This window comes from Theropithecus gelada, chromosome 12 (genome assembly GCF_003255815.1).
Source record: "Theropithecus gelada isolate Dixy chromosome 12, Tgel_1.0, whole genome shotgun sequence".
Lineage (NCBI taxonomy): Eukaryota > Metazoa > Chordata > Mammalia > Primates > Cercopithecidae > Theropithecus > Theropithecus gelada.
The window spans coordinates 87298099-87325558 of NC_037680.1; the positions used below are offsets into that span (position 1 = coordinate 87298099).

The 27460-nt window shown below is 36.3% G+C and overlaps 1 protein-coding gene across 3 annotated transcripts in view; it reads left to right on the forward strand.

Moving 5' to 3' along the window:
* The window catches only part of CPS1 (carbamoyl-phosphate synthase 1), a 191330-nt gene that overhangs the window by 156274 nt on the left and 7596 nt on the right, over nucleotides 1-27460 (forward strand). For all 3 annotated transcript variants that reach the window (XM_025405628.1, XM_025405627.1, XM_025405629.1), the window contains 11 exons: nucleotides 162-225; nucleotides 2629-2810; nucleotides 6292-6486; nucleotides 6899-6966; nucleotides 8798-8873; nucleotides 12391-12468; nucleotides 14869-14976; nucleotides 16623-16712; nucleotides 18503-18673; nucleotides 21119-21193; nucleotides 24117-24215. In XM_025405628.1, coding sequence (XP_025261413.1) covers nucleotides 162-225; nucleotides 2629-2810; nucleotides 6292-6486; nucleotides 6899-6966; nucleotides 8798-8873; nucleotides 12391-12468; nucleotides 14869-14976; nucleotides 16623-16712; nucleotides 18503-18673; nucleotides 21119-21193; nucleotides 24117-24215 — 1206 coding nt within the window. The remainder of the gene's footprint in view (nucleotides 1-161; nucleotides 226-2628; nucleotides 2811-6291; nucleotides 6487-6898; nucleotides 6967-8797; nucleotides 8874-12390; nucleotides 12469-14868; nucleotides 14977-16622; nucleotides 16713-18502; nucleotides 18674-21118; nucleotides 21194-24116; nucleotides 24216-27460) is intronic.

Sequence of the window (27460 nt, forward strand, 5' to 3'; positions counted from 1 at the left end):
TTGTATAACTTTATATTTATGGGTTTCCAGAGACTAATAGAGAATACACGTTAACAAGAGGAAGAATGAGAAATACATACTTAATGATAGGACAACTAGTTTAATTAAATGGAATAATAACACATAATGATTTCCGCATCTTCCTCTTCTTATTTCCTCAGGAGCATGATATCAATTTTGATGACCATGGAATGATGGTGCTAGGCTGTGGTCCATATCACATTGGTAAAATAATAAATTTTATGTATATAGGACTTTATACAATTTATATAGTTTTATTCATGCATGTTAATTTCATTATTCCAAGAACTGTGTCAAATAAATGCTATAATATATGTTTTGCACATTAGGAAACTGGGGTTCAGAAAAATAAAACCCAAATATATACAGCTATTTAGTAGTAGAGTGGGATTCAAATGCAGGTCTCAACTACAAATTCTATCTCCTCTCATTTCACCGTGTAACTTAATTTTCACCCTTTTTAACTGAATTGAGCCTCTCGCTGGAGTTGGGATTGGATTAGGCATTGACCTTTTATCTTCTAGCATAGTTTTTCATAAGGATCTACATTTACTCAAGGACTTTATACATTAGCCAGAAATTATATCACAGATACCATCTCTGACCTCATCCTATGTAACATATATGACTTTTGTTTACATCAAATGCAAAAATCTTGTTTCTTTGGTGCACGGGTAGAGCATTATATAGGCAAATTAAAACATAATCACCAGAAATTATGACATTTCTCTCCAGCCAATTAAATAACCACTAAAGATGATTACAAATGCAAGTATGTATTTTAATGGACAGTGATATTAGTCAACAAATGGATTTAATATTTAATCTCCACAAAGCATTATAATATGGAAATGATAGAATCTATGATTTAAATATATGTAGTCTTACTCTATTACTTTAAGCATAGTTTACTTTAGTTTTTACAATGAACTAAGAGGTTCAGGATATGTTAGTTTACCAATCTTTGGACAAATCTTGAAGTAGGACAAAAATATTTATCTTTACCACCCTAGTCATTGTCTTAGTCCATTTGTGCTGCTGTAACAAAATACCTGAGACTGGGTAATTTATCAATAAATTCTCACAGTTCTAGGGGCTGGGAAGTCCAAAATCGAGTGCCAGGAAGTTCAGTTGTCTGGTAAGACATAGGTTTCTGCTTCTAAGATGGTACCTTAAAACTTGTGCTCCCCACAAGGAATGCTGTCTTTACATGGCAGAAGGTACAGGAGCACAAAGGGAACAAGTTCCCTCCATCAAACCCTCACCCCCAGTTTTTTCTGAGACAAGGTCTTACTGTGTCACCTGGGCTGGAATGCAGTGGTAGGTCATGGTTCACTGTAGCCTTGATGTCCTAGGCTCAAGCACTCCTCCCACCTCAGCCTCCTTAGAAGCTGGGCCTGTAGGCGTGTGCCATCATGCTTGGCTAATTTATTTTTATTTTTTGTAGAGATGGAATTTTTCTGTGTTGACCAGGCTAGTCTCACACTTCTGGACTCATGAGATCCTCCTGCCTCAGCCTCCCAAAGTGCTGGTATTACAGGCAGGAGCCACTATGTCCAGTAAGCTTTCTATAATGGAATTAATCTATTCATGAGGGATCTGCACTTATGAACTAAAACCCTCCTACAAGGCCCCACCTCCCAGCACTGTTGCACTGGTGACTAAGTGTTCCAACACATGGATTTCAGGGGACATGTTTAGACCATGGCAGTTATCTTATGGCTAAATAGCCTGACCATTTCACCAGCATCTACCTGTCTACTCTCTGGAGTACTTTTTCTTCCTTTTCAAATTTTACCTATTTATGCAGTAATTCTTCATTATATCAGGATCCAAAGACTAATCAAGCTAATAATCAAGTGTGTGCTTACTTAGCATTAATATGCCAGTATATTTGAATAACGTATTTTCACAAGAATTTTTAGAAGACAATATCTTAATGCAAAGAATTAGTACAAGTCTGTGGACTTTCAATTCTATGGCATCCCAGTAGACGTGATATTTCGAGGTGTTTAGGCCATTATTACACTTCAGATTTCTTTATAGAAGGTCACTCACTCTGCATGGGTGGCCTTGCCAAGTTTAAAAGGATATGCTTGGAAAGGATAGGACTTTTCTATCAATCAGGATATGTCAGAGCTGCAAGGCACCTCAGGGATCATTAGGTTCAGCCCTCAGACAGTAGATTAAATGGAAAGGCTGAAAAAAGAGCTCAAGTATCCTGATCACTGGATTAACTGTTTTTGTGTATTGAGGTCAATATATTCACTTTGAATTTCTTTTCAGTAGGTGAGGGTTATTTTTATCATTAAAATTACCTGCCATTAACATTGAAGTTCTAAATATTTCAAATATTGAGATTTTCTATTGCAGAATTTAGCATATATGACAAGCCAATATTTCCTTGCTGTTTAATTTGTACCTGTTTCTCCTACTACTAATATAGCATGCATCATGGATTTGAAATTTATATTTTGGAGTTTAAACATTGAATTGAAAGTCATTAGCTTCCTTAGCCTGGACTGACGGGTGATACATTTCTGCTTCTTTTTGTATTGTAACTTTGTGCTTCTCTTACCCCTTTTGCCAATCTCATTGTCTCTGCAGGCAGCAGTGTGGAATTTGATTGGTGTGCTGTCTCTAGTATCCGCACACTGCGTCAACTTGGCAAGAAGACAGTGGTGGTGAATTGCAATCCTGAGACTGTGAGCACAGACTTTGATGAGTGTGACAAACTGTACTTTGAAGAGTTGTCCTTGGAGAGAATCCTAGACATCTACCATCAGGAGGTAAGAAAAGAAAAACAGAAAAAAAAAAAAGAAAAAAAGAAGATAGCTATATGCAGTATACACTTTATATATATGCATTCAGGTATGTAGATATATATTATAATTCCCCTTAGAAGAAAGAACTGCCAGTGGCATCCATTGTCTTATCTTGTAGTAAAACTCTAAAAAAAAAAAAAAAAAATCACTCCATTCTTATATTTTTGAGCCCCTGGCACAGAGTGATTATTTTTCACATAAAGTTTACTTTTTCTTTCTAAGGGTTTCAGCTAGATTGAAAACTCTACTTGGTAACATGTGCCAGATACATATTAACTAATGCAAGATGATCCCTCATAAATATCTTGCAGAGTGATTTAATTGGTCATCTACACATACAATAAACAGCCTCTTTCGAGTTTGTGTGATGTGGTTTAATGATGAACAGTTCACTGAAAATAGTCAATTGTTCAAAAAAGACCAGTTAATTCCTTGTTCCATCAGATGAAGCCATTAGTCTTCAGTTTAAGATCAATGAGTTCATTGTGAATAATTTTGCTTCTTTTATAGCTTTCATTTACAGTTGCTCCTCCATTCCCATCCCAATATTACTGAGTATCTTCACTGTGAATTCATGGAATTGCAGATTACTATAAGACTGTAGCACAAATTAAATTATCTTATAATTAAAACAAAAACTACTGGAAAATTTTAGAGTGATGTCCAGTAGTTAGGCCTTTGATATTATTACAGTTACTATTATTACTTTTTAACAGAAAATCATCTCTGTGTTGAAAATATGGTCAATTAGAGGGAAAAAAGTACTAAATGGGAGGCAAAATACTTAAATTTTAGTTTTGACTGACAACCTCATTGATTTCTTTAAGTTACATAAATTCTCTGTGTTTTATCTTTATTTTAAATGAATCCTATGAGTATAAACACATGCCACTTGCAAATACTGTGAAGTTAACGTAGAGTTTATGGCTGAAGTCAGATTGTAAAGTATGAGGTATAGTGCTAGAATAATGTTATTATTTTACTATTACAAAAGAAAGTAGACAAGTTTAGGAAGGATGTATAATTATAGTTGTCTACTTGGGCCTGGCCTACTAATCCTTTCATAAAATTGATCCATTAAATAGAATATATAGCATTTTTTTAGACCTATCTCTGACATGGTTGTTTTTAAATCACTCCTTAATATTCATTTCAGAGACAGGTGGGCATCAAAATAAGTGTACCCTACAAATATTTCTTGAATATTTTGTAAATCCAGGTTCAGTATGATAGACAGCTAGAAAAACAGGTTTAAGACATTAACAATAAAACTAGTATCTGTGATATAAATGTGAAAAATCAAATACTAATTTAAAAATATTAAAAAACATTACAGATGATAGCAGCAGGCATTTTTGCATATAATTAATTATGTCCTCATGAAATGGTTTAAAGAAAGATGAAAAACCTCTGTGACTGCTTTTGGATACAATTATACATGGCTCTTAATGAGATTTGTTTACTAAAACTGAAGTCAGTGTTACAGAAAGAATTAAGTTGGGCCTTCTTTGAAACTAATTTGTATGTAAAATATAGTATTACTATAGATTAGGAGGTAATTTAAAATATGCTAGAGGACATAATATGATGTACATATGTAAATGTAGACAATGGTACTTCTGTCACAAAACAAGTTAAATGAATGGATTAATGACAGACATTAATTAGTGATAGGCAAAACCCATTAGAGAATGCATGACTCAAGACAGAATTGAGGCTCATTTATAGCATTTGGTTTAATTGTAATTAAATGTAATCCTAAAATACTGCCTAAACTATAAAACATCTTTTACTAAAATGTAAATTAGTAAAATACATCATCCTTCTCATTGGCAGGTGTACAGATAGAATTTTATAAATTGGAGATAATTCATAAAATTCCAAAAACCAGGGCCATTTGTAATGAGGCAAATACTATTTCTGTTAGAAAGATAAATTTTCTCACGTTACATTCTTTCTATAATACATCTAATTTGTGCATAAAAATAAGGACTAACCAAAGTGATTAGTGGCCGGGATAAGTTAAGATATTCTCAAATAAACTTGAAGCATTTCCTTTTAATGTTTTTCTATTGAAAATATGTTTCTGGTATGATTGCAACTTGGATATTGTTTCAGAAATATTCCTGTGCTGTGGTAGGTTAGTGCTATCAGGTTTAAAAAAACAGAAAACTAACATGGGTAAAAAGGATGCAAACAGATCTAGGTATGATTAATGGAATTTTGGGAGCTTAATGGAATTTTGGGCCTAAATATTTTAGAAATCTACTAAACAATATTCAAAAGTTAGAAGATTTTATTTCAGTAGGTTTCTTGAAACTATTCAGGCATAATGGCTAGGATAAGGATGATGATTTACCTGTGTGGGTTACCAGGTTCTCATCCCTATGTTCCTACAGGTCCCGTGATATTTGGTGTTGGATCAATTTAAGATTGGATTATTCCATAAAACTATATTATATTAACATCTTACAAATATGTTCTCATACTGAATTCCTTTTGCTGTGTGGGCAAGACCTGCACGACACCATCACACAGCTAATAGGACCTTTGGGCTTATGTAAGAAAATCTTACACAAATCAACATCTGAAATAAGGCTAAAGATTCTGGCACTGTTTGTAAAGCAAGTAGTAAGGCAGTAGGAACTAAAATCAGTTACTAGGTATTGTCGACAGGTACCAAGGCTGCAGCAAAGGAGAGGGGAAGGTGGAAGATCATCAAAGCGGAAGGTCATCAAAGTGGGACCTGAGATCTAGACTGGACCTAAGGGGTAGCTAAAGGTTAGATAAGATGGAAGAGAAGAGAAAGGAAACAACAGCCAGGGAAGTTTCAGTGGTGCAAAGAATTTGCTAGTGGGAAAGTAGGTAGTTGGGGCTAATGAGTAGTCTTTTTGAGGCTAAGAGGGGTGATAATAGGTAAGATTGGAAAGTCTTAAGTGCCCTGGGGGTCAAAAGTTTATACTTGATTCTCTAGGCAACGGAAACCTTTGGAGAACTCTGAGTGTAGGAGCAATTTGATGAAGCAGTCTTGTTTAATCTTAATGTGAAGTGCTGGGGTGCAGGTGTGCAGGAGAAGGGAGTGTTAAAGGGAGAAATCTGTATTCAGTTAGGAAATTCCAGCAGTAGTCCGGGAATTAATTGATTATAGCATGGAGTACGTGGCAAACATTTATTGGCTTGATTTTCCTTTCCATTTGCCACACATGTGAATGTCACAAATGATATTCATGTGTACTTGTATGGAAATCTTGCACAGATTTTAGCATCTAAGTGCCTGGGAAGTCAAAACTTTGTGGCATCATTTAACAGTATTCATTGGTAGGAGAGATGTAAATATCACAATCAGGTTAAGAATTATCAGTAAGGAAATAGATGCAATATTAGCATAGTTGTCCATTCATAATGAAGTTACTCCAATGGCTGATATTGTGCGTGTCTTTTTCAGGCATGTGGTGGCTGCATCATATCAGTTGGAGGCCAGATTCCAAACAACTTGGCAGTTCCTCTATACAAGAATGGTGTCAAGATCATGGGCACAAGCCCCCTGCAGATTGACAGGGCTGAGGATCGCTCCATCTTTTCAGCCGTCTTGGATGAGCTGAAGGTGGCTCAGGCACCTTGGAAAGCTGTTAATACTTTGGTAAGGAGAGAAACAAGTATCTGTTTTTAACGTTCTATTTTGAAGAGCTGTAACCTGAATGTTGACTATTGGATATGTTAACTACAGGGCAGATAGAATGCATACACTTAGTGAATTTTCTTTAAAGTTGTTGTATATCCATGATTGCAGTTAAATGCTGATTATGAATTGATAGCAGTATTCTCATTAAGATTCAGACAATGAAAATAATTTCAAACCAGTTTTGAACAAGATTTGATATTTAGAATCAAAAGCTAGGAATTTTATGTATTTCAGTGTCCAATTTACATTTTAATGGTGTCTTTTAGAGAATAAAGAAGCTGGGTTACCACTTGAGTTAATGATACATTCTGTAATTTTATTGCATATTTTAAACTATTCATACATTTTTGTTGTTGCTTCTATTAATTAGAATGAAGCACTGGAATTTGCAAAGTCTGTGGACTACCCCTGCTTGTTGAGGCCTTCCTATGTTTTGAGGTAACACTGTATATTTTTTTTCAAAACAATGATTCAAAAATTGGGAGATACAGAAATGCATGCTGTATGCTAATAACACTAGGGTTCTATATGTAGTAATTTATAAATCCATTGACAATTTCCAAACCATCACAGCCAGTTGAAGGACCAATGTGTGGTCTTCTAGTTTAATGCTTTCCCTTCAGGGAGTGGCCATAGGAAGAGACTACAGTTCTTCATCTAGAAGTGTAGTGGAAGGCATCTCCTTACCAGAGAGTGTAGCTTTGTATTAGAGAACAGGACAATTAAAAAAAGACACACACAAATTGAGGTATCTCTCACCAGCATGTTTTCTGATACCCAGTAATGACAGCTTATCTTTGACTATTGTCAGCACCTTCTGATAGTGCCTTTGTTTTAAAATTTTAAGGTTTTGAGATAAGAGTGTTTAATAGATAAATTATAATGGTGAGGAACAGGGACAGTCGGGATCTTTTATATTAAACTTTAAAACAAAGTTTTATCATGAAAGGAGAAGTTGTGAATTATCACTTACTTTCTTCAGATGTTACCACATGTAAGGAATGACTTCCCTAACCAGGGGATAATAAAAGAAACACAATTTGCTCTGCACAATTTGAAAGTGTAAATGGAATTTGATATGGGTTCCTTTAAAATGATGAAAATGAAAAATTTCAAATGAGGTGGAAATCTTGTTATTTAAATATCATTATGTGTAAACCATAGTCTAATAATACTACCTCTTTGAGGAGTTAATGTAAATTAATTTAAACATGCACACATTTAAGGAAGGATAAAAAAAAACAGCTTTGACTATCACACTTCTTTTCCCTTTTTGCAATCTATATTTTTGTTCTAGTTTCATATACTCTGAATGATAAGCATTATTGCTCTAGCCTTCCTCTCTTAAACAAATGAAGCAATTGAAAGCCCTTTAGGCAGAAATTTGTAATAGGATGATAAACTGGTGAGGTGATGGATATATAAATAACTTGATTGACTTTCGATAATGTCAAAACATAGATCAAAACATCACATAATACCTCATAAATATATGCAATTACTATTTGCCAATTAAAACTATATTTTAACTTTAAAAGAGAAATTTGTAGTAGTGTAAAAGAGGTAAATGCTTCTGTTTAAAAGCAAAGTAATATTTTTCTTTCTTTTTTTTTTTTTTTTGCTTTCTGTTACTCCTCCTCTCCTCCCCTCCCAACCCATTTTGAAAATGTTGAAATTCAGAGTAAATTGATTTCAGATGGCATTTTTTCTCAAGTATTTAAAAAGAAAGGATATAATTGAAAAGATTTTATTCAGATACTGTACATTATGTTAGCAAATATTACTTTAAAAATTGATTCATCTGCAATCTGGTTGAGGGAGTAGCATAACCTGCTTTGACAACAGAGCAGTGGGCTAAGATCAGCTGTTGATACTGAACTCTGAAGAAACAGGTTGGGGAAATCAGGTTCTGGGCTGAATCCTGCTAAGGCTTAAGAATTACCTGGAATCAGCAGAATGTTAATATAGTAAATCAGAAAGGGCAAACCTTGGAGAAGTATAATTACTGGAGCTACCAGGATTCCCTTTGGGAATTAATACAGGTTTACCGACCCCCAACACTTTACCTTCTTCTATCCTCAACTTTGTCAGTTTTATACTTTGGTTGATTGTCCTGGTGATTAAATGGAGAAAAGTCTCAATTTAGCAAGAGGCACCTTGTTATTCTGCCCGGACTGGACCTAAAAGTTGTCTGGAACTGTTCTGAGAACCAGTTAAGTCTAACATTAGCATAAACCTGACCTGCTTTTTTTTCCCCCTCCTTTTCCAGTGGGTCTGCTATGAATGTGGTATTCTCTGAGGATGAGATGAAAAAATTCCTAGAAGAGGCCACTAGAGTTTCTCAGGTAGTGTCCAATTTCTTTGTAGTGACTTTTGTCTCTTAAATGCAACCTTACTTTGTATGTTTTCTTTTCACACAATGTGTTAGAATGAGTTTTCTTTTTTTCCTCTTCTACCCTCTAGTCTCCTATATATAAGAATGAGAAAACTTGAAGGTATTAAATTATAACTAGATTTTTAAGGTTGGTGGAAAAAGAGGAATACCTGTGCATATTTTATCAAAACAGATTTTAGACTTCAGGAGTCTAAAAGGACAATGATTTTTATTCTTCTCATGAATTAGATGCTGCTGGTCAGGGTATTTCTAGAATTCCCAGTCTCAAGGGCTGCTCAACCCTGCTCACCATTAACAAGTGAAAGCTTTCCTGATTTTTAATTTTCACATCTGGGAACTTTGCCTTAGTCAAACATGCAACTTTAATAGTCCCTCACTCAACTATTTTTTATTTTTTCATGTTGGCACATTCAATTTGTGAGTTAATACAAACATTTCTTATTTTGTGGCAACTCAACCGCCTTCCTCCACTTCCCCCTAGCCTTTACTTTCTCCTTCAGTATTACCTCAGCATGATCCATTTAAGATTTACCCAGTGGGGTTATTGATCTTGTATTGTAGAGGATAAAAGTAATGTTTTCCTTTTAAAAGCTTTCAAAAGCTTGTTGGGGCTTTTTTTTTTTTTAAGAGGGGGAACAATTCATAGAGAAGAGTTTGATGTTAGGCAAGTGGAATTTGGAGGGAGGAAGAGTGAAATCAGGAGCACTTCAAAGAGGAATAAAGTGCATGGACTGTTTCTGCACACATGATGCTGGATCCCTCTTCTGTGTATGATAGCTGCTCCCAAGGATGTTTGGGTGGTAAGAGAGTAGATAAGAATAAAGAGTGAGAAAAGGCAAAGAGTGTAAAAAAAGAAAACCAGGTAGATTTTGAATTCATGTTTGTGTGCAAATCAGATAGCTGAGAAGGGAATCTTTCCAATGGGCCAGTTTTCATTAATGGAGTGAGACATCAATCGTCTTCTCCTCTATTTTATTCCTGGCCAGGGGTCCTGCCATGTGGCCCTTTTCAGGGACTGACTACTGTACTCAGCTGGTTTCACATGAGTGATGAGGCAGGTGTCCCGTCTTGTCTGCCTCGAACACTCCTCATAGGATCTCAGTACAATATTTTTAAAGTATTTTTCCATTAGCATATGGATAGAATCCACAGGGGACCAAAGTTTAATAATAGAGATGTTGTGATTGAATACTTTATAGTTCAATGTTCCCTGTCAAACTACAGCAGCATCTGGGATACTAAATTCAATGACTCTAGAGTAAAACCAGCCCCAATCAATCACTAATCTATATATGCATTCATTTATTTATAACACCTGTTATATGGTGGCATTTATCTCAGTATCAGGAATTATACTCATGTAAAGAAAGATATGATCTCTACTGTCACATAGGACTTCTTTTTCCTAGGCTCAACAGACGTCAAATAATTACAATTAAATATGATGAGCAATGAACATTGCAAAAGAAAAAATACAGGATGTTGAGGGAGAGTGTGAAAGTCTTGGGCTCTAGTCCCTGAGGAAGGGACTTTTAATTGATACCTAATGGTTGATTCAGAATTAACTGGGCAAATGGCTTACACTGTGGGAGTAGGAGGAAGAAAGGAACAGCATGTTTGAAGGCCTGAAGGGGAGAAACAGTAGGGAGTTTCTCAAAACTGATAAAGCATTCTTTATATGGCTAGGACATCAAACGTGATGCTGATTATTAATGATGGTGTAGAAGTAGTCAGGGACCAGATAAAGTAGACTTTATTGGTCATTATAATGAGTTTGAATTTTAGTCATATTTTTAATTTTAAAAAGATTAGTGTGCTGTAGTACACAGTGAATTATGGGGAAGACCAAATTCATGGAAAGAGGTGAGTGAGTTGTTGGTATAGCTCAGGGTAGAGATGACAGTGCTTGGGATAAGAGTAATGACACTAAAGATGGAGAGAAATGATAAGAATGTGCATTGAAAAGAATTAGTGAATGAATGGAGGAGGAGGGTGAAAGAAGATAAAGGATAACTCCTGAGTCTTCTGCCTTGAATAACGGGGTAGACGGTGATGCCATTTATTGAGATAGGGAACACTGAGGAAGGAGAAAAGTCTAGAGGGAGGAATTATATATTTATTTTTTAACCTTTTGAATATGAACTGCCTGTGAGGAATCCAAGTGGAGATGATTTAAAGGCAAGGGTTATTATAATAGGTTTGGAATTGAGTACCAAGATCACGGCTAGAGATAGAGAAGTAAATATAGATTTTGAAATAAATAGCATATCATTTTAATTGAAGATTAGAAAATGAAAGCAATCACTGAGGGAGAGAGTATAGAAGAAAAGGAACAGCTAAGACAGACACCAGAGGAATACTGGCATTTAAGGCAGAGAGGAGAAGAAAGAACCATGAATGAGCTGAAGAAAGAAGCCCGAAAATGTAGTTTACAGATACCAAGGGAAGAAAGTGTTTTTTCAGAAGGCCAGCCTTGTATAATGCTGTATTTCATGATAGTGGTCAGAAGGGGTTTGTGTTCAGAGGAAAAAGGGATATTCAGAGAAGGATTCAGGGAGGAGATGGCGTATGACCTAGGCCTTGAAGGGTGAGTTGAGATTTGAAAGATGAAGCTGAGGAGAAAAGATAGAATGCATGTGGGGAAGAGACTCATGGAAGCAAATGAATACAAGGCCTGGTAAAAAGACAGTGGCCCAGGTTGTTTTAGCCTATGGCACAGAGGAGAAGATATCTAAATCCTGGAGATCTTCCCTCAACCTCTTCATTTAGTCTGGAGAAAAGCAAGTGCGGGTTAGGTTGTGGAGGGCATCCCAACCCTAACTTGGAGGAACTGAGTGTGGGAAGTACTTCAGGATGAGAAGGGTCTGAAACAGCCAAGAAAGGAAGGATGTTTTAAGATTAATAAATAAAAATACTTGGTTTTACAGTTCCAAATGTCATACTCTAGAAGTGGCATAAGACAAATCAACTCGAGGTAAAGGATGAGTAAGACCAAAAGGAAACTCTCATTCTGAGTTCTCCCACAATTCTCAAAGAGAGATCTGATTTAGGGAGTTGTAGTGCTCAGAAAAGATAAGGGTAGAAAGAAAGAAATATTCTGAACCAATAATACTATATAATAATAAAGTAGAGAAATATTCATGATTCTGGTAGCAGAGAAAGAAGCCATATTCTGCTTCCTCCTTAGTCCCCTCTTTTCTCTAATTGGCCTGGATGCCTATACTTGAGGATTCATGGTCAGATTGCTGAGCGCTCAAAGTCGGAGAAAGACCCTCTGCCTCACTGTAAGCAGAGAACAACCTTGTTCTTACAGCACAGATTAGGTAATGAGTTTATGTAGTATGTTCAACCTTGAGTGTTTTGCAAGTATTGCCCTGATACTTATAATACTTAAGATACATGGTTTATTGACACTATATACATACTGTTAGCTAAATATTCTGCTCCTCTGTTTTCCTTCATGACAGGAGCACCCAGTGGTGCTGACGAAATTTATTGAAGGGGCCCGAGAAGTAGAAATGGATGCTGTTGGCAAAGATGGAAGGGTAAGTGCTTTATTCTCATCTCCTTCATTCCCGCCTTCTGATCATTTTTTTTTTTCTTTAACAGTCTTGAAATATTGACAGGTTAGAATTCACGATATCTATAAAATAGGTCTCCAGTAATAGTGGAGAAGCTGTTAAAAAAATCAAATTCTGTGACAATTCAGTTGAGGTGTCATGGGTATAACATTTTCTATGTTTCATACTGTTAGAATTTCTCTGATGATACTCAAAAGTAATTATCATCCTGTACTCATCATTCCTTTTGAATAGATTTTCTCTCTCATTTTCTTTTGTCTGTAGCTTTCCTTTTATGTTTCAATGGATATTATGAAAACATCTAATACTTTTCTTTCTGAAGTTCCCAATTGAATCCTGTTTTTTCTTCTTTCTTTATTTCCCACCCTCCTCCCTTTTTATTGGGTTAATAAAGGCAAAGTCAAACAAAGTGGATAAGGATAATAATATGAAATTGGCTTACCATATCACATCTTGTATTTCTAATACAATGAATACCTCCAACTTCAAGGAGAAATGAAAGTATGAAAAATGTTTTACTTTAGTTTTATGGTTGTATTAATAATGTATTTGCGACTTCTCTTAAAATGTAGTAAGTTATGTTGTAGGGAGTCTATGCCATTTTACTTGCTTTAAGGAAAAATACGAAGTTGGCGTTCATCTTTTGCTTTGCAAATACTTCAAAACACTACTGAAGATGTTAAATCTTTTCTTCTTTTCCTTCCAGATTAGCAGTTCAGAGTAGATCTTGTTAATAAAAATGGTAATGGTATGTACTTACAACAGAATCACATAATCTTGAGTTGAAACACCCTTAGAGAGAATTTATTCCAGCCCTCCACCCTCCAAGTCCGAAATTTTCTTTACAGCATCCCTGGAAGGTGGTCATATGTTTTCTTTTAAGCACTTTGGTGATACAAAGCACAACACATTGTAGGATTACATATTGTGGTCACTTTTTTTTTGACATCTCAGGTATTCTTTATCTTGAACTAAGTCCTGTTTCCTTGGGACTCTTATCCCTGGTTTTCTGAGTTTCAGAGCAAAAACTTTATCTCTTTCCTTTTCAACATCTTAAGTATTTGAAGGTTGAGATATAAAATAAGAGGAATGTGATACCTATATATGGAAGTGGAGAATGTAAGACTGGCCTGGAGACATTTGTACTTTTTCAAATACTGTACTAGTAAAATAAGGCTGGTCTGTTGTCTTTATTTGGCTCTAGGTTGCCAGGATACATGCTTTCCCTAAGGTTTTCTCAGATATCAACTATTGCACATCGTCCTGTACTCCCTGTTTTGGAAATGTTCCAGGTTATTCACATAGTTTTTAAATTGCCATGCTAAGAAATGGACATAGAACTGCAGGTATATTATGATTGTTGCTGAGCTCGGTGGGGTGAATGCCTCCCCTTTTCTAGACACCTCACCAAAAATGAGCTCTTATTATTTTATAAGTAAGCTCTTGTAAAAAATGAGCTCTTACTTATATGTGGTCTCTTTTATCCTTACCAACATGCTATGAGCAGGTTATTCCTATCTTATCATAAACCAAGGCTAAGCAAGTAAAGCACTTTGCCCAGGTCACAGAATAGAAGGATAGAAACTCAAATGTCACTCTGTTTTAAGACGTTTATAAATCTGATAAATAAATTACATAAGAGATTTGCTTAAGTCTTTTATACCCACCCAATTATTTTCCCTTACTCTCAGCTTCGCCATTTCCCAAGGACACACATATTATTAACACATGGGTTATAGTGATTGAGACCATAGACTTTGGAATCTGACACATAAGATTCAAAATCCTCACGCAGTCACATACCAGTCACATGAACCTGGGTTATTTATTATTACATTGCTTTTGTTTCCTTACTTCTAAAAAAGGACTAAAATATTTTCCTTTCAACTCCTTCCTCTTTCAAACTTCCATTTAATGATCTTTTGATGAGATCTTTGAGACTTATTTTTAGTCCACCTAAGTTGTGCCATTTACCTAGATAGATATTGAGCTCTCCCACCTTCTTTTCTTTCCCAGTGCTTAAAAGATGAAGATATTTTCAGTGCTTTTCAAATGCTTTAGTTTCCTATCCCATTCTTAAACGTCAATATGAATTTGTTTAGTTTTACTCTTTTCCTATTACTTATACCAATGCTAATCAGTGGATGAGGGAGGTAGGCTCTCAGCCACTCTTAGCTGCCTCTAGAGGCAATCTGTTACTGCACAAGGAGGCAGCACTTTCTACTGCTCTCATCAGGAATGCAGCAAGGGAACTGGTCCATGCTCAGTGCATCTGTTAGGACCAAAGGGGAGGATGAGGGTGTAGCATTCTTGAAGGAGGTACCTGAAAACTCTTTCTAAAATACTTTTCTTTTTTTTGGCCAGGTTATCTCTCATGCCATCTCCGAACATGTTGAAGATGCAGGTGTCCACTCGGGAGATGCCACTCTGATGCTGCCCACACAAACCATCAGCCAAGGGGCCATTGAAAAGGTCATTTATAAATAAAAGTGGAAGGGAAAAGGCAACAGTGAGGGAAAAAAAACCACCTAATTATTATGATTTTTTAAAGCTAGATAGCAATGTAAGATATGCTGCAGGTTAAATTTAATGATGAGGCTAACTTCCTTGCTCTGAGTCACCTGGGTATTCTAAAGATAACAATTTTCTTCACTGTCCTTTTGAGCCCCTTTGGTTGTATGCGAGTACAGGGGTGGTCAAACTTGAATGTGCATCACAGACACCTGGAGAGCTTGTTAAACACACTGCTGGACTCCATCCCCCAGTTTCTGATTTCATATTTCTGGATCAGGCCCCAGAATTTGCATTTTTCACAAGTCCTAAGGTGACGCTATCGCTGCTAGTCTGGGGATGATAGAGAACTGCTCCCGGTGATTCTAATGTTTCAGGGCCACACACAGGTGAGCAGCATCTGAAGCAATGCTTCTCAGTTAGGAGTGGGGAAACAGGTGTGGACCAGTCACTTGAGAACTTTCTGGAATCTATGTTTTCCCTCCTCACCCTTGATTTCACCTCCAAACAGCACTTTCTGATATCTCATTTGAGCTGTCTTTCAGAGCCAGTCTTATAAAGAACGTCCCAAAAATAATGACTCTGCCTTAGTTCTCAATACGCACTGCTAGGTGTACATTTAGAGCCTATCATCTTAAATGACCTTTGAGGTGGTCCCATTAGTCTTTAGGTATATTAGATCAGCTCCTTTTAGTGAGCTTTTCCAGTGACCCTGCCATCAGAATCCAGGCAGACCCGTCTCTCTGGTTGTACATTGGGCTGGATTCTGAAGGTCTTTGTTCTAGAAGGTAGAGGTAGCAGGATACTTTGTAATAGCAGAAGCATAAAAGAAAAGAAGTCCTTGGATCTCAAATGTACGGCAGTTTCTCATGTCAGGATAAATGATCCTCAGAACTCAGGATTTTCGAAATCTCTCAGAGCTCAACGTGTCATAGACTCTACTTCCTTTTATACCCAATTACATTGCTGAACCACTCTTGTGAGCATAATGAGAGAGGAACTCTTGCTTTTTGTAATCAATGCCCCCTCTTGGCATAGGGACATTCTGGCTCTGGTTGAATACAGGGATTCCTGTATGTGACATGCAGGGCCTCCCTACAGGGAAACACTGTTTCCTTCCAAACATAATATCTAACCTTGTAGAGTCCAGGGCAACGGAAAAGCAACATAAAAGAAATCTCTCTAGTCTCTTTGCAGTACCACGTAATTTCAGGGCCTGTACCTCCCCAGCAGGTAGGTCATTACATTGATATAGAGGTTGGACTGCAGTTTCTGGTGCTAAAGCAATGAGACTGAAAGGATTCCATTTAACCCTCAATGTAAAACCAGGTTATATAATTGTAGGCAGATAGGGGAATTTGGCAGAGAGATAATCATGTAAAATTATTTGTTCTTTTCCTTCCTATTATTTGGTGTGTATTTATTGCATATTATTTTGTTAATAGAAGCCTAATAGTGCCCTCCATTATAATTATTAATGTAGATATATAGCTCTCTGTAAAGAGAAATTAAAGACATCCAAATTTAAGGTACTGTGCCTTTTAGAAAGTTTTCAAAAACTAAGATATGCTCTTTAGCACACTATATGATTATCCTTTTTAATTTAGGTGAAGGATGCTACCCGGAAGATTGCAAAGGCTTTTGCCATCTCTGGTCCATTCAACGTCCAATTTCTTGTCAAAGGAAATGATGTCTTGGTAAGAAATGCCAAGGCGCCTGAGAGGACACCACCACTATGTTACTCATGTTGGTTTGCATCTATCTGGTAATCTTCTCTGTGAGCACCAAAGAGCAAGTGAGACCCCTGGATCTGTTTGTGTCTGAGTGTGGAATGATGCATAGCATATAACGTCTACCTTATTTGAAGGCCCAGGCTCTTGGTGGCACTGATAAGTCAGTTACAGCTTTGTAAAGCACACTGATCCATTGGGAAGGTCACTGTATGGCACCTACAGTATAGTATAGATGGATACGGTGAGACAGACTATCATAAATATACTGAATGTGTAGAGTAGTCATAAATTACATGTACTGAAATTCTCCTTTACTCCTTACCCAGAGATGATACCATTTGCGGAAAAAAAAAAAAAAAAGAAAAAAAAAAAGATAAATGAACTAGATTAGTCCTAATTAATTTAGTCTACTTAGTTTAGCTAATCGGTAACTGCCTTAGTCTGTTTTGTGTTGCTATAACAGAATACCTGAGTCTGGGTATAACTTACAGAGAAAAGGGGTTTACTTGGCTTATGATTCTGGTGGCTAGAAAGTCTAAGATTGGAAAGCTGCATCTGGTAAGGGTCTCAGGCTGCTTCCATTCATGGTGGAGAGTGGAAAGGGAGTGGAAAGGGAAATCAGATGGTGAGGGAGAAAGTGAGGGAGAGAAACTGAAGAAACCATACTTTTTAACAGCCCACTGTTACGAGAATTAATTTACTCCTACCAGACTGAGAACTCACCCCAACAGGAGAGCATTAATTTATTCATGAAAAATCCACCCCTGTGACCCAAAAACCTCCCACTAGGCTCCAGTTTCCATCACGGCCACATTGGCGACCAAATTTCAATACGAGTTTTGATGGGGACCAAACCACATCCAAACCATAGTAGTAACCAACATTGATTTACCTCCTACTCGCAGTCATATGGTGGCTGCAAAACCACCAGAGTATTAGGCAAGCCTCTGCTCTCAAAAATCCTGTAATTTAGTGAAGGTTTGGAAGAAGATAAATTTGTAGAAAACTATAAAGTACAGTATCATAGTTGCTAGAGGGGATGTACAAATAAAACGGTATTGGACTTATAGAGCAGAGAGGGCATATTCACCAGTGTGTGTGTGCACGAACATGTATTTGAGCATCCTATGCTTGGTTAGGAGTAGATCATAAAAGACTTCAGGGTAGATTTTGTATTGTGAACTGGATCTTGCAAAATGGTTGGAATTTTGACAAGTTAAGGATGGTAGAGAGATTATTACATATAGATAGAACATCATCTGTAAAGGTGAAAAAAGAGCATATTTGGAGATAGTAAATAGTTCAGTTGAATCAGATGATTTTACTGAGTAAAACGAATGAACTAGGAAAGTAAGATTGAGTCCAGGAGAGTAGTATAAGATAAAGATAGTGAGGTGCATTGAAGCAAGAGGACAGAAGCCCTTCAGGGATTAGACTTTAATCTGATGCCAGTGGACATCCAGCGAAGGTTTTCAGGAGGAGTATGGCATTATTTGAGCTCTGCATTAAACGAAATCCATCAGCAGTGCATGGGAATGCAATTTGGAAAAAGGCATGAAAAAAGTCAGAGTTCAGAGATACTGACTGAAAGTATCAGGAAAAATCCAAGCCGTGAGGATAAAAGAGATAAGATTAGCAAAACAAGAGCTGGTCCCCAGTTAATAACAGCTGGAAACCAGTGGTAGAGAGAATATTAATATTGTTGTTACTGGCTCTCAATGTCCTCTTTCTCATTTTGAATTTTATCTCTTCAGGTGATTGAGTGTAACTTGAGAGCTTCTCGATCCTTCCCCTTTGTTTCCAAGACTCTCGGGGTTGACTTCATTGATGTGGCCACCAAGGTGATGATTGGAGAGAATGTTGATGAGAAACCTCTTCCAACATTGGACCATCCCATAATTCCTGCTGACTATGTTGCAATTAAGGTAACATTTTCAAAAATGTTAGTCATTTTTGAAATGTATTAGTCATTTTATGAGTTCTAGTGAAATTAAAGGAACAATTTGTCATCAAAAATCTTGTTACTTTTAAAACCTTCTAACTAAAGGGTTGGACTAGAGATTTATGTTTCCTTTTGATAATGTACTGCAGTTGTACTATAGGCAACTTTATGTGAACTATTGTACATTTCAAAAATTTTTAAAAAACCATCTAGAATTCCATAACTTCAAAACCAAGTAACTGAGTGAATTATCAGCTTTTTATGCAGCTGACACATGATGATGCTAGTTTAGCTGGTAAATAGAAATCCAGGACATACTTTGTTAGGATAAAGCTTTAATTGTGCCCAGTCTTACATGACCTTTGTAAAGAGGGTTACCCTGTGGGGGTTGGCTAAATTCCTACCACATTGACCACCTTTGCTTAGTACATATTTTCTTCAGTGGCATGATTTTTCCATTTGAAAAACTGAGACAGCTGTTGCTGTATATGGTGCTGTGAGGTTGTTGAAATTGATGACACCTTTATAAAGAGTAACCAGGAAAATTTAAAGTTTGTTCACAAATTTCCAGTACGTATGTGTATTTTAAGTAATACCTTAATAATGCCATTGTGATCTTCTAGCTGCACCATTATGATTGTGCACAGAACTATGACCTTTAACTACTTGGCTGGACAGGAATAAGGATTGGTGATATATAAACGTATTTGAATTACATAGATGAAGAGCACAATGAAATTAATATTTATGTAACATTAATATTGATATATTTATGTAAAATTGACAAATTTCTGATGTTTTCAAAAGGTTTCTGTTCCTATATGTGCTAGTGACCTCAGCCATAATTGTGTTACAGCTCAGACTTGGACTTTTGATTTTTATGATGGGAACTTTAAGTTGAAGCTGTGCATTTAAAAATCTGTATTAATCTTGCTTAAGCTGATAATGTAGGATGCCTTGAATTTTATAGTGCATTGAGATAGAATATGATTTTTTATGTTGGGAGGAGGGGTGGCATTTTATTCCTGGAGACTATGACACAAATATATCATTAAATCTTTTAGTAGAAAAATAGAGAAAATTTTTTTTTTCACTGGAGATTCTATATATGGATTTTAAGTTCATGTTTCTTTATTCATAGTTATAGGAGTATGCTTATTTCTTTTAGTAAATTGCTAAATGAATTTTTAACTAAAAATAATATTGATGGATAGATACGCATTTTTTTTTTTTGGTTTTGTTTTGAGATGGAGTCTCACTCTGTCACCCTGGCTGGAGTGCAGTGCCATGATCTCAGCTCACTGCAACCTCTACCTTCCAGGTTCAAGTGATTCTCTCTCCTCAGCCCCCTAAGTAACTGGGATTACAGGCACATGCCACCACAACTAGCTAATTTTTATATTTTTAGTAGAGATGGGGTTTTGCCATTTTGGCAAGGCTGGTCTTAAACTCCTGAACTCTGGTAATCCACCTGCCTCAGCCTCCCAAAGTACTGGGATTACAGGTAGATACGCATTTTTTAAATGCACTGTGTCTTCCAGCTTACTCATTCCCTAGTTAGCATTGTATATAAATCTTAAGTTTTTTCAAATTACTTATTCATTGTCAATCTTAATAGCCTAGTGAGGCTAGTGGGTATCAACAGATGGGGAAATAGGGAAGCTGAAGTGCAGAAATATGTAACTTGAGCAAGATGATCCAGTGAAATGACTCCCAAGCTAGAATTCCCATCATAATTTAGATTGGGTGCCAGAATCGATGGAGAAATTGATAAAATTCCTCCATGTACCAGATAAGTGGACATATAGCAAGAAACGGAAACTTGGTTCTTCATGAATTGCATCAGCAAAATAAATGAAAAGGAGGCGCTCCTATATTCTAGTTCATATGAATGTTCTGAACAAAAGTGTTTCCAAGCAGAATGTTTTTCAAAGCTTTTAAGAGGTGTCAACAACAGTTTAATGTCTCAGAAGCTGGCTTACAGACAGCCATTGCTGGCAAGGTGGCTTGTTGCAAGTTCAAATGATCAGAACAAGAAGAGGAATGTTTCCAAAGCCCATCAAAGAGAAAAAATGTGTTTGAACTCTGTCTGGAGAGACCAATGCCCAGTGGACTTTGAAATCATTCCAATAGGAATATGCACGGGCCAGATTAGAAACCCTGGTCCCGACTGGTCTCAGGGGCCCTATTTACAGAATTAATTTGTGATTATTTAACCTAAAGTTTTGGCCAAGAGCTCAAGAAATTCTTGGAATGGAGTTTTAAAGCTATTTTTCAAGTCAGATGCTTGGACCCAAGAGATTTTTTACATGTCTACTGTAGCCTAAGTGAACCCTGTGAGAGATGATTCGCTAAATATATTTATCCTCTCTTATTCATTTTCTGCTTTTCCCTCACATAATTTTTCTCCCTGTTTTTTTTCCGACAGGCTCCCATGTTTTCCTGGCCCCGGTTGAGGGATGCTGACCCCATTCTGAGATGTGAAATGGCTTCCACTGGAGAGGTAACTAGTTAACTATCCATGGAAGCGTTCATTAAATCTACTTTGAAATCTAAGGTTTTACGATTTGAATACAGTAAAATAAAGGGAATAAAAACTTCTGCCATCAGAGTAAGACTCAAAGGGCTTATGAATTTTGAATTTGAAAAATATTTTACTTCTATTTGGAATAGGGTCTAAATTCTTATTTATATTTTAACATGGGAATATAATACACATGTTCCTAATTCATTTTCACATGAGAACATCTTCCAAGTATTTATCTAGACATCCAAGTAAGTATCGTCTATGTCTTTTTATTAAAGGTTCTCAGGTCTCTCTGTAACAGCACCTCATTCCCTGCCTCGCTGCCATTAAATTAGATCATTTGATTTTTACTAGTAATGTGGAGAATTACAGCATTGTAAAGATCATAGACCTAAACATTGTGGAATCTGCAGATACATACAAAATTTCAGGACTACTTTTAACCTCCTGGGGATTATCTAAAAACTATAATGGAATTGGCCACTGGATGTCCCTCTTCACTTGTGTTGAGGCTGTGTCAGCTGAAGGTTTCTTTAGGATTGTGAAATGTGTTTCTTATAAAGAGCTGTCAGATTCTAGAAAGTTCTCTCCATGTCAGTGTCAGGACATTTTGTGAATCACCTAGCCCTTGACAGACTTACTAGATACAACCTTCAGATTCTCATCAGTGCACATCCGAGTGGCAATATCAGACTGGAAGCAATCATTGTTTCCTCTTGGTATTAAGGAAAACCTAAAAGGAGAAGATACTTAATTGCAACAGAGTATGTGATGTTTTATATGGTTGCTTGGTTACAAGCAAGATTTGTGGTGAGAAACCAAGTGAAACAAGAAGGCAGGCAGTCAGGAATAAATGGCTGTCCGGTTTGTATTTCGACTCTTAGAAAGGGAACTATTTGCCTCTTTGTTGCTTCTTTTAATTTAAGGGCAAAAACCCCTTACTTTTAAATGAAGGCGCTATGAATGTTACATCTCCAGTCGGTTTAAGGAGACAGTCTTCAGGTTCTTCTTGATCCCATGGTCACTACTACTAGTAATGCTGATTTAGCTGGCCCACTGTTCAGATCAGAGAGAAAGATGTATTTTCCCTAATACTGTTTTCTTTCTTCCCTTTTTTTGAAACAGAGTTTCGCTCTTGTTGCCCAGGCTGGAGTGCAGTGGCGCGATCTGGGTTCACTGTAACCTCCGCCTCCTGGGTTCAAGCGATTCTCCTGCCTCGCCTCCCGAGTAGCTGGGATTACAGGCATGTGCCACTATGCCTGGCTAATTTTGTATTTTTAGTAGAGACGAGGTTTCTCCATGTGGGTCAGGCTGGTCTCAAACTCCCGACCTAAGGTGATCCGCCCGCGACAGACATGAGCCACCGCGCCCGGCCCATGCTGTTTTCTTTAGCATGGCAAATTTGTTTTCAGTGCTTATGTTCATTCTGCATCCACACATACATTATGGGAGTTATTGAAATATAAAAATAGGAAAAGAATGAGAAATTCAGCTCCCCTTCGTTATATGTGTTTCTCAAGTATAAAGAGAATTCTTCCATTATTTGAAAGGGTCATATTTCCAAGTGTGATAAAGTAAAATATTACGAGGTCTGTTTTATTACTGAAATCAGAATTCTAGCTTAGTAAAATCTCAATTATGCTTCAAAGAGACATTTTCAGTGTCCAAATGGCTTGTTGTAGGATTAAACATCTAACTACTGATATAAGTAAGGGACATTTTATGTTTCTAGTGGTAAAGTGGGGATGTTAGTCCTAATCTTTAATGGCACATTTAAATATTTTCTATGGTTCTGTAGACAATTTTTAAAACCTTGTCTGTGTTGAAGCATCTGCACTTATGATGGGATTACCCAATTCTTTTCAGTAGAATTTGAGACTCATTAACTTAGGTTGACCTTATTTAAGTTAGTTGCCCAGTACTTGACTGAGTAAAATGTTCACTGTGGAGAGAAAAGCAGCAGTTGCACGTACTGGTGACCGACTGAAGGTTATAGTCATAAGAACTTTTCTTGCACAGAAATGGTAATTTGCTTAAGAAATGAATTTAGCCATCAGTGGTATTTACTCTAATGGTGGTTCCGTACCTGTGCCAAATGATGATATACATGGCAGAACTGACTCCTATCAGGTTCAAATATACCACTTATTCTATAATTACATTGGCTATTTGACTTGTAGTTATATTGTAGCACAATTACCGTAAACCTAAATGAAACTTCTGTGTACTCTAACATTACTATATATATTAGTTTGTTTGGAATTGTTTTTTCCTCATATGACTGTGGTATTCAGGACTAGTAGCAGGATATTTTGGTTCATTTTATAAAAATGATTTTTTTTTTAAAAAAACAGGTTCCTTTGAGGTTTTCATGGAGTTATTAAATTTCTCAGAAGGCTGTCTCATAAGCTCTATGAAATGACTCCAAACCAATTCAGCAGTTATGCATTTCAGCTACTGACCAGTAAATTCATGCACGGCTGCATAGTATATATGACACATACTGTTATTTAAACAGTAAGTCATATTAACATTCGGAAACTTACCACGTTATGGACCAGAAGCTGTGATTTGTATCCAAATAACTCACAGTAGAATCCAGTTATGTTGCTCCATTGAGTGTTGTTGGATAGAGAAAGAATTGCTTATTCATTCATTATGCTTAATTAAAAACATAAGATACATCTGCCCTGGCCAGCCTTTTAATCCCTGGATTCAGATTGCATGGTCTTTGGGCAACATTAATAAAATCTACAGAAAGCGTCTATGAGTAAAGTACTTTCCATTTGTGCATGTGTGTGTGTGTGTGTGTGTGTGTGTATTTTAATTTTAATTTTTGGTAGGAGGGGTTGACTATTCTTTGCATACTCTATTTTAATTTTTTATTTATTCTAAACAGGTGGCTTGCTTTGGTGAAGGTATTCATACAGCCTTCCTAAAGGCAATGCTTTCCACAGGATTTAAGATACCCCAGAAAGGCATCCTGATTGGCATCCAGGTAAGTGGTTTGTGGCTGTGTGCTTGCCCATGGTCATACACGGTAAGTGGGGAAGAGCAGGGTAGAATGTTAATTGTGGTATAGAAAAAGGGAGATTTGTTTTACATTTCCATTTATGGCAACTTACAGGAAGAAGAGACATTTGTTCTCTATTTGCTTCTTGATTTTGCCTTCTGTTGCATCAGTCCATGCAAAAATAAAATACAGACAGAAAATGTTTCTAGCGAAGGGATATTTGTTCTAAATGGGATGCAGGGTACCTTAAAAAATGAACCTCTTATTCTTTGGTTTTGTCTTTTCTATATGTTTTCCTCTTAGCTCTTCATCCTTAGTTCCTGAACATAGGCATTATAATGAGGTTGGGTCTCACTTCCTCTGTTTGTTTCTCTTGATATTTCTCTGTCTCTTGATTTTCCCCCTTGCCAACTTATCCACGTCTATATTACCTACTCTTCTATCTATAACTACCACCTGTAAATTTACATCCTCAGCCATCCCATATTTCCAACAATCTGCTGCATACCTCCACTTGAATATCTCAAATCCAAAATTTCTCAAACTGAAATCATGTCTGTTCTCTCCTGACCATCTCCCCTTCCTTCCTTTCATTCATTCAGTCCTTCACATTTCAATCACTATCAAATGCCAAGGATTCGAAGTTGAATACATGGACGTTATTTAATAAAATTTCTCAACTTAACACTCCAGATTGAAAATTTTTGAAGGGTAGTGATTTACTGGGCCTAATACAGTCAGCTTATTTCATAGTATACTGTGGAAGTTCTTGAAATATTATTCATTGGTAAGCCTTCTAGGTCAAAGTAGGGTGAAATGGATATCTTTATGCAATAAAAAAAGGCATTATCAATTTACTGATGTAAGTTAAATATAAATCTTAGGGCAAAATGATAAGAAACTTCTATTACTATTTGGAATGCTTTTTATTACTATTTGGAACTACTTCTGTTACTATTACTAATTGCAAGTGTGAACAAACTGTCCTGTTTATAAATTTCCTGAAAAAATACTAGAGGCTTCCCAACTGGTCATTCATTTTTATTTGAGATTAGTAATTCTTGGCTCCTATAAAAAAAACAACAAATGGTCTTATATAATATCCCCGCTGTGCTTTTAATAAGCTCAAACTCTGCATGGCTACATAAAAATCAATAAAAATATAATTAGAACAGTACCAGGTATTCTCAAGCCAGTGGGTGATTATTTTAGATTCCATCTCATTAGGGTGTCTTAATATTAGCAAATTAGACTCTGGAGACTATACAGGTAGTGGCTTTGGAGAAGTTTCTGCAAAGATTAACTTGGGATTTTGCTTTATGAAGGTACCAGAAGGACAATGGTGAATAGTTAGAGCAGAGGCTAACAAGATGACTTGCAATTGTGAAGCTTAATGGCAGTTTAGAGACAAATCACACCATATGATAGACTCATCATGTTATAAATGGATATTAAGTATTATTAAGTCCCAAGTAAGAGAATATTTGCCCAACTTCCAGTTATGGCTTAAAGTTTAATGTGAGACCTGGGGGCATTCAGAGGAGACCATGCCCTTAGTCCACATCTTCACATCTAATCATAATAGTGCTAACATCTTAAAATGCCAGCTTAAGAAGGCAGTGATGTATAAAATTGTGCCTTGTTTGGTTCTAGTGCTGCAGGGAAATGTGAAGCAAAAATTAATTTGATCCCTATGAAGTATTTGCATAATTTTGGCATTAGTGGACAGAATTTTGCTTTGTAGGGGAAAAAAGGGTTTGTTAGAAAAAATAATGTTTTCTTAAAGAAGTGAGTGCTGTCTATTGAAAGTCTACCTTTCAATGCTTTCCTTTTTAAATAAATAAATGTTCTAGCAGCTACATGAGTTGTTGAGAAGAACTTTCTGTACATGAGAGCATACGGACACAGATTTAAAAATATATTAAAAAGTATTTAAAGAATACTTAAAATTATACTTATGAAAATATTTACAGCCATGGTAAAATTGATCAGCTAATGCATAGTTTCTTCATTAGTACATGAAGAATTTTCATTAATGATTTTTTAAAAATGCTTAGTCTAATAAACTGAAAAAGCATGACAGAATATACTAAATAGAGAGTTAATAGCTATAAAACTTACTGGACTACTTCTTAGAATGGGGCCAAATCTAATCTCAACTTTTTACTGCAGCTTTATAGAAATTGCAGATAAAGTAATTAGGGTTCCATATTTTAGGATACATTGTACTTTTAAAAAACATTTTATTTAACGTGATCCCACTTGGTCAGAAGAACTCGTATAAACACTTTGGATATTTGAAGTTAGAACTGAAAGTAGCACAAAAAAGGACTGCTAATATATAAATGGGGGTTAGGGATAGTAAATCCAATGGAAGGCATCTAGTTGAAGGTGAGTTATCTTATGAAGTTCCAAGAGAACTTTTTATATGGCAGTCTTTCTAACTTTTAAATTTCTTTTCTATTTCCCACCCTCCTCCTTAACACATACCGACTCTCCGTTTCTGGTCTTCCAAAGTTAAATCCGATAGGTCAAAGTACCTGGGAAGTTTGAAATATTCATAACATCAATCTTGTAACTAGGACTTAGAATAAAAGAATCAAGATGTAGATTTTGTCAAAGGATTCTTGTAAATCTATTACATGCCCTATGTCTCTACCAAGGCATTTCTAACATAAGACAGGCATAATAGAGGTTTATGTGGCAACAAAAATCATCTTTGATTTTCCTGTAATATTTCTAGCCACCTTTCATTGCATTAGGATTTATTTTTAGTGGCCGTGAATAGGCAATCTGCCTTGTTTTGAAGTTTTCTGGAAGACCCTTTAACAATAAATGATTTACTCTAGAGTAGATCAAGAGCACTCAGTGTTTTCCTCTCTGATTGGGCTATTCAGTGATGCTTGTGGAGTGGCAAGCACCAATCTGACATCTGCGCTTCAGCATCGCTCAGAAACACAAAGCAAGCATTTTATCTGAAAAGACAACTCCAAGTGGCATGAATAACCTTTTATCTTTAATATGGAATCATTAGGAACAACCATAGAGTTGCCAATCCCGAGGTCCCCGGAGAATCCACAGGCATCACATAGTATTAACTTGGCTTTCTTTTCTGTAGCCAGGCATTGGATAAATGTGAAAATGATCATTGGAGGAAATATATATACATTTTTCCCTTTTAAAGGACTGTCTTCTTTATAAACATTTCCAAGAAAATAAATCAGCTTGTA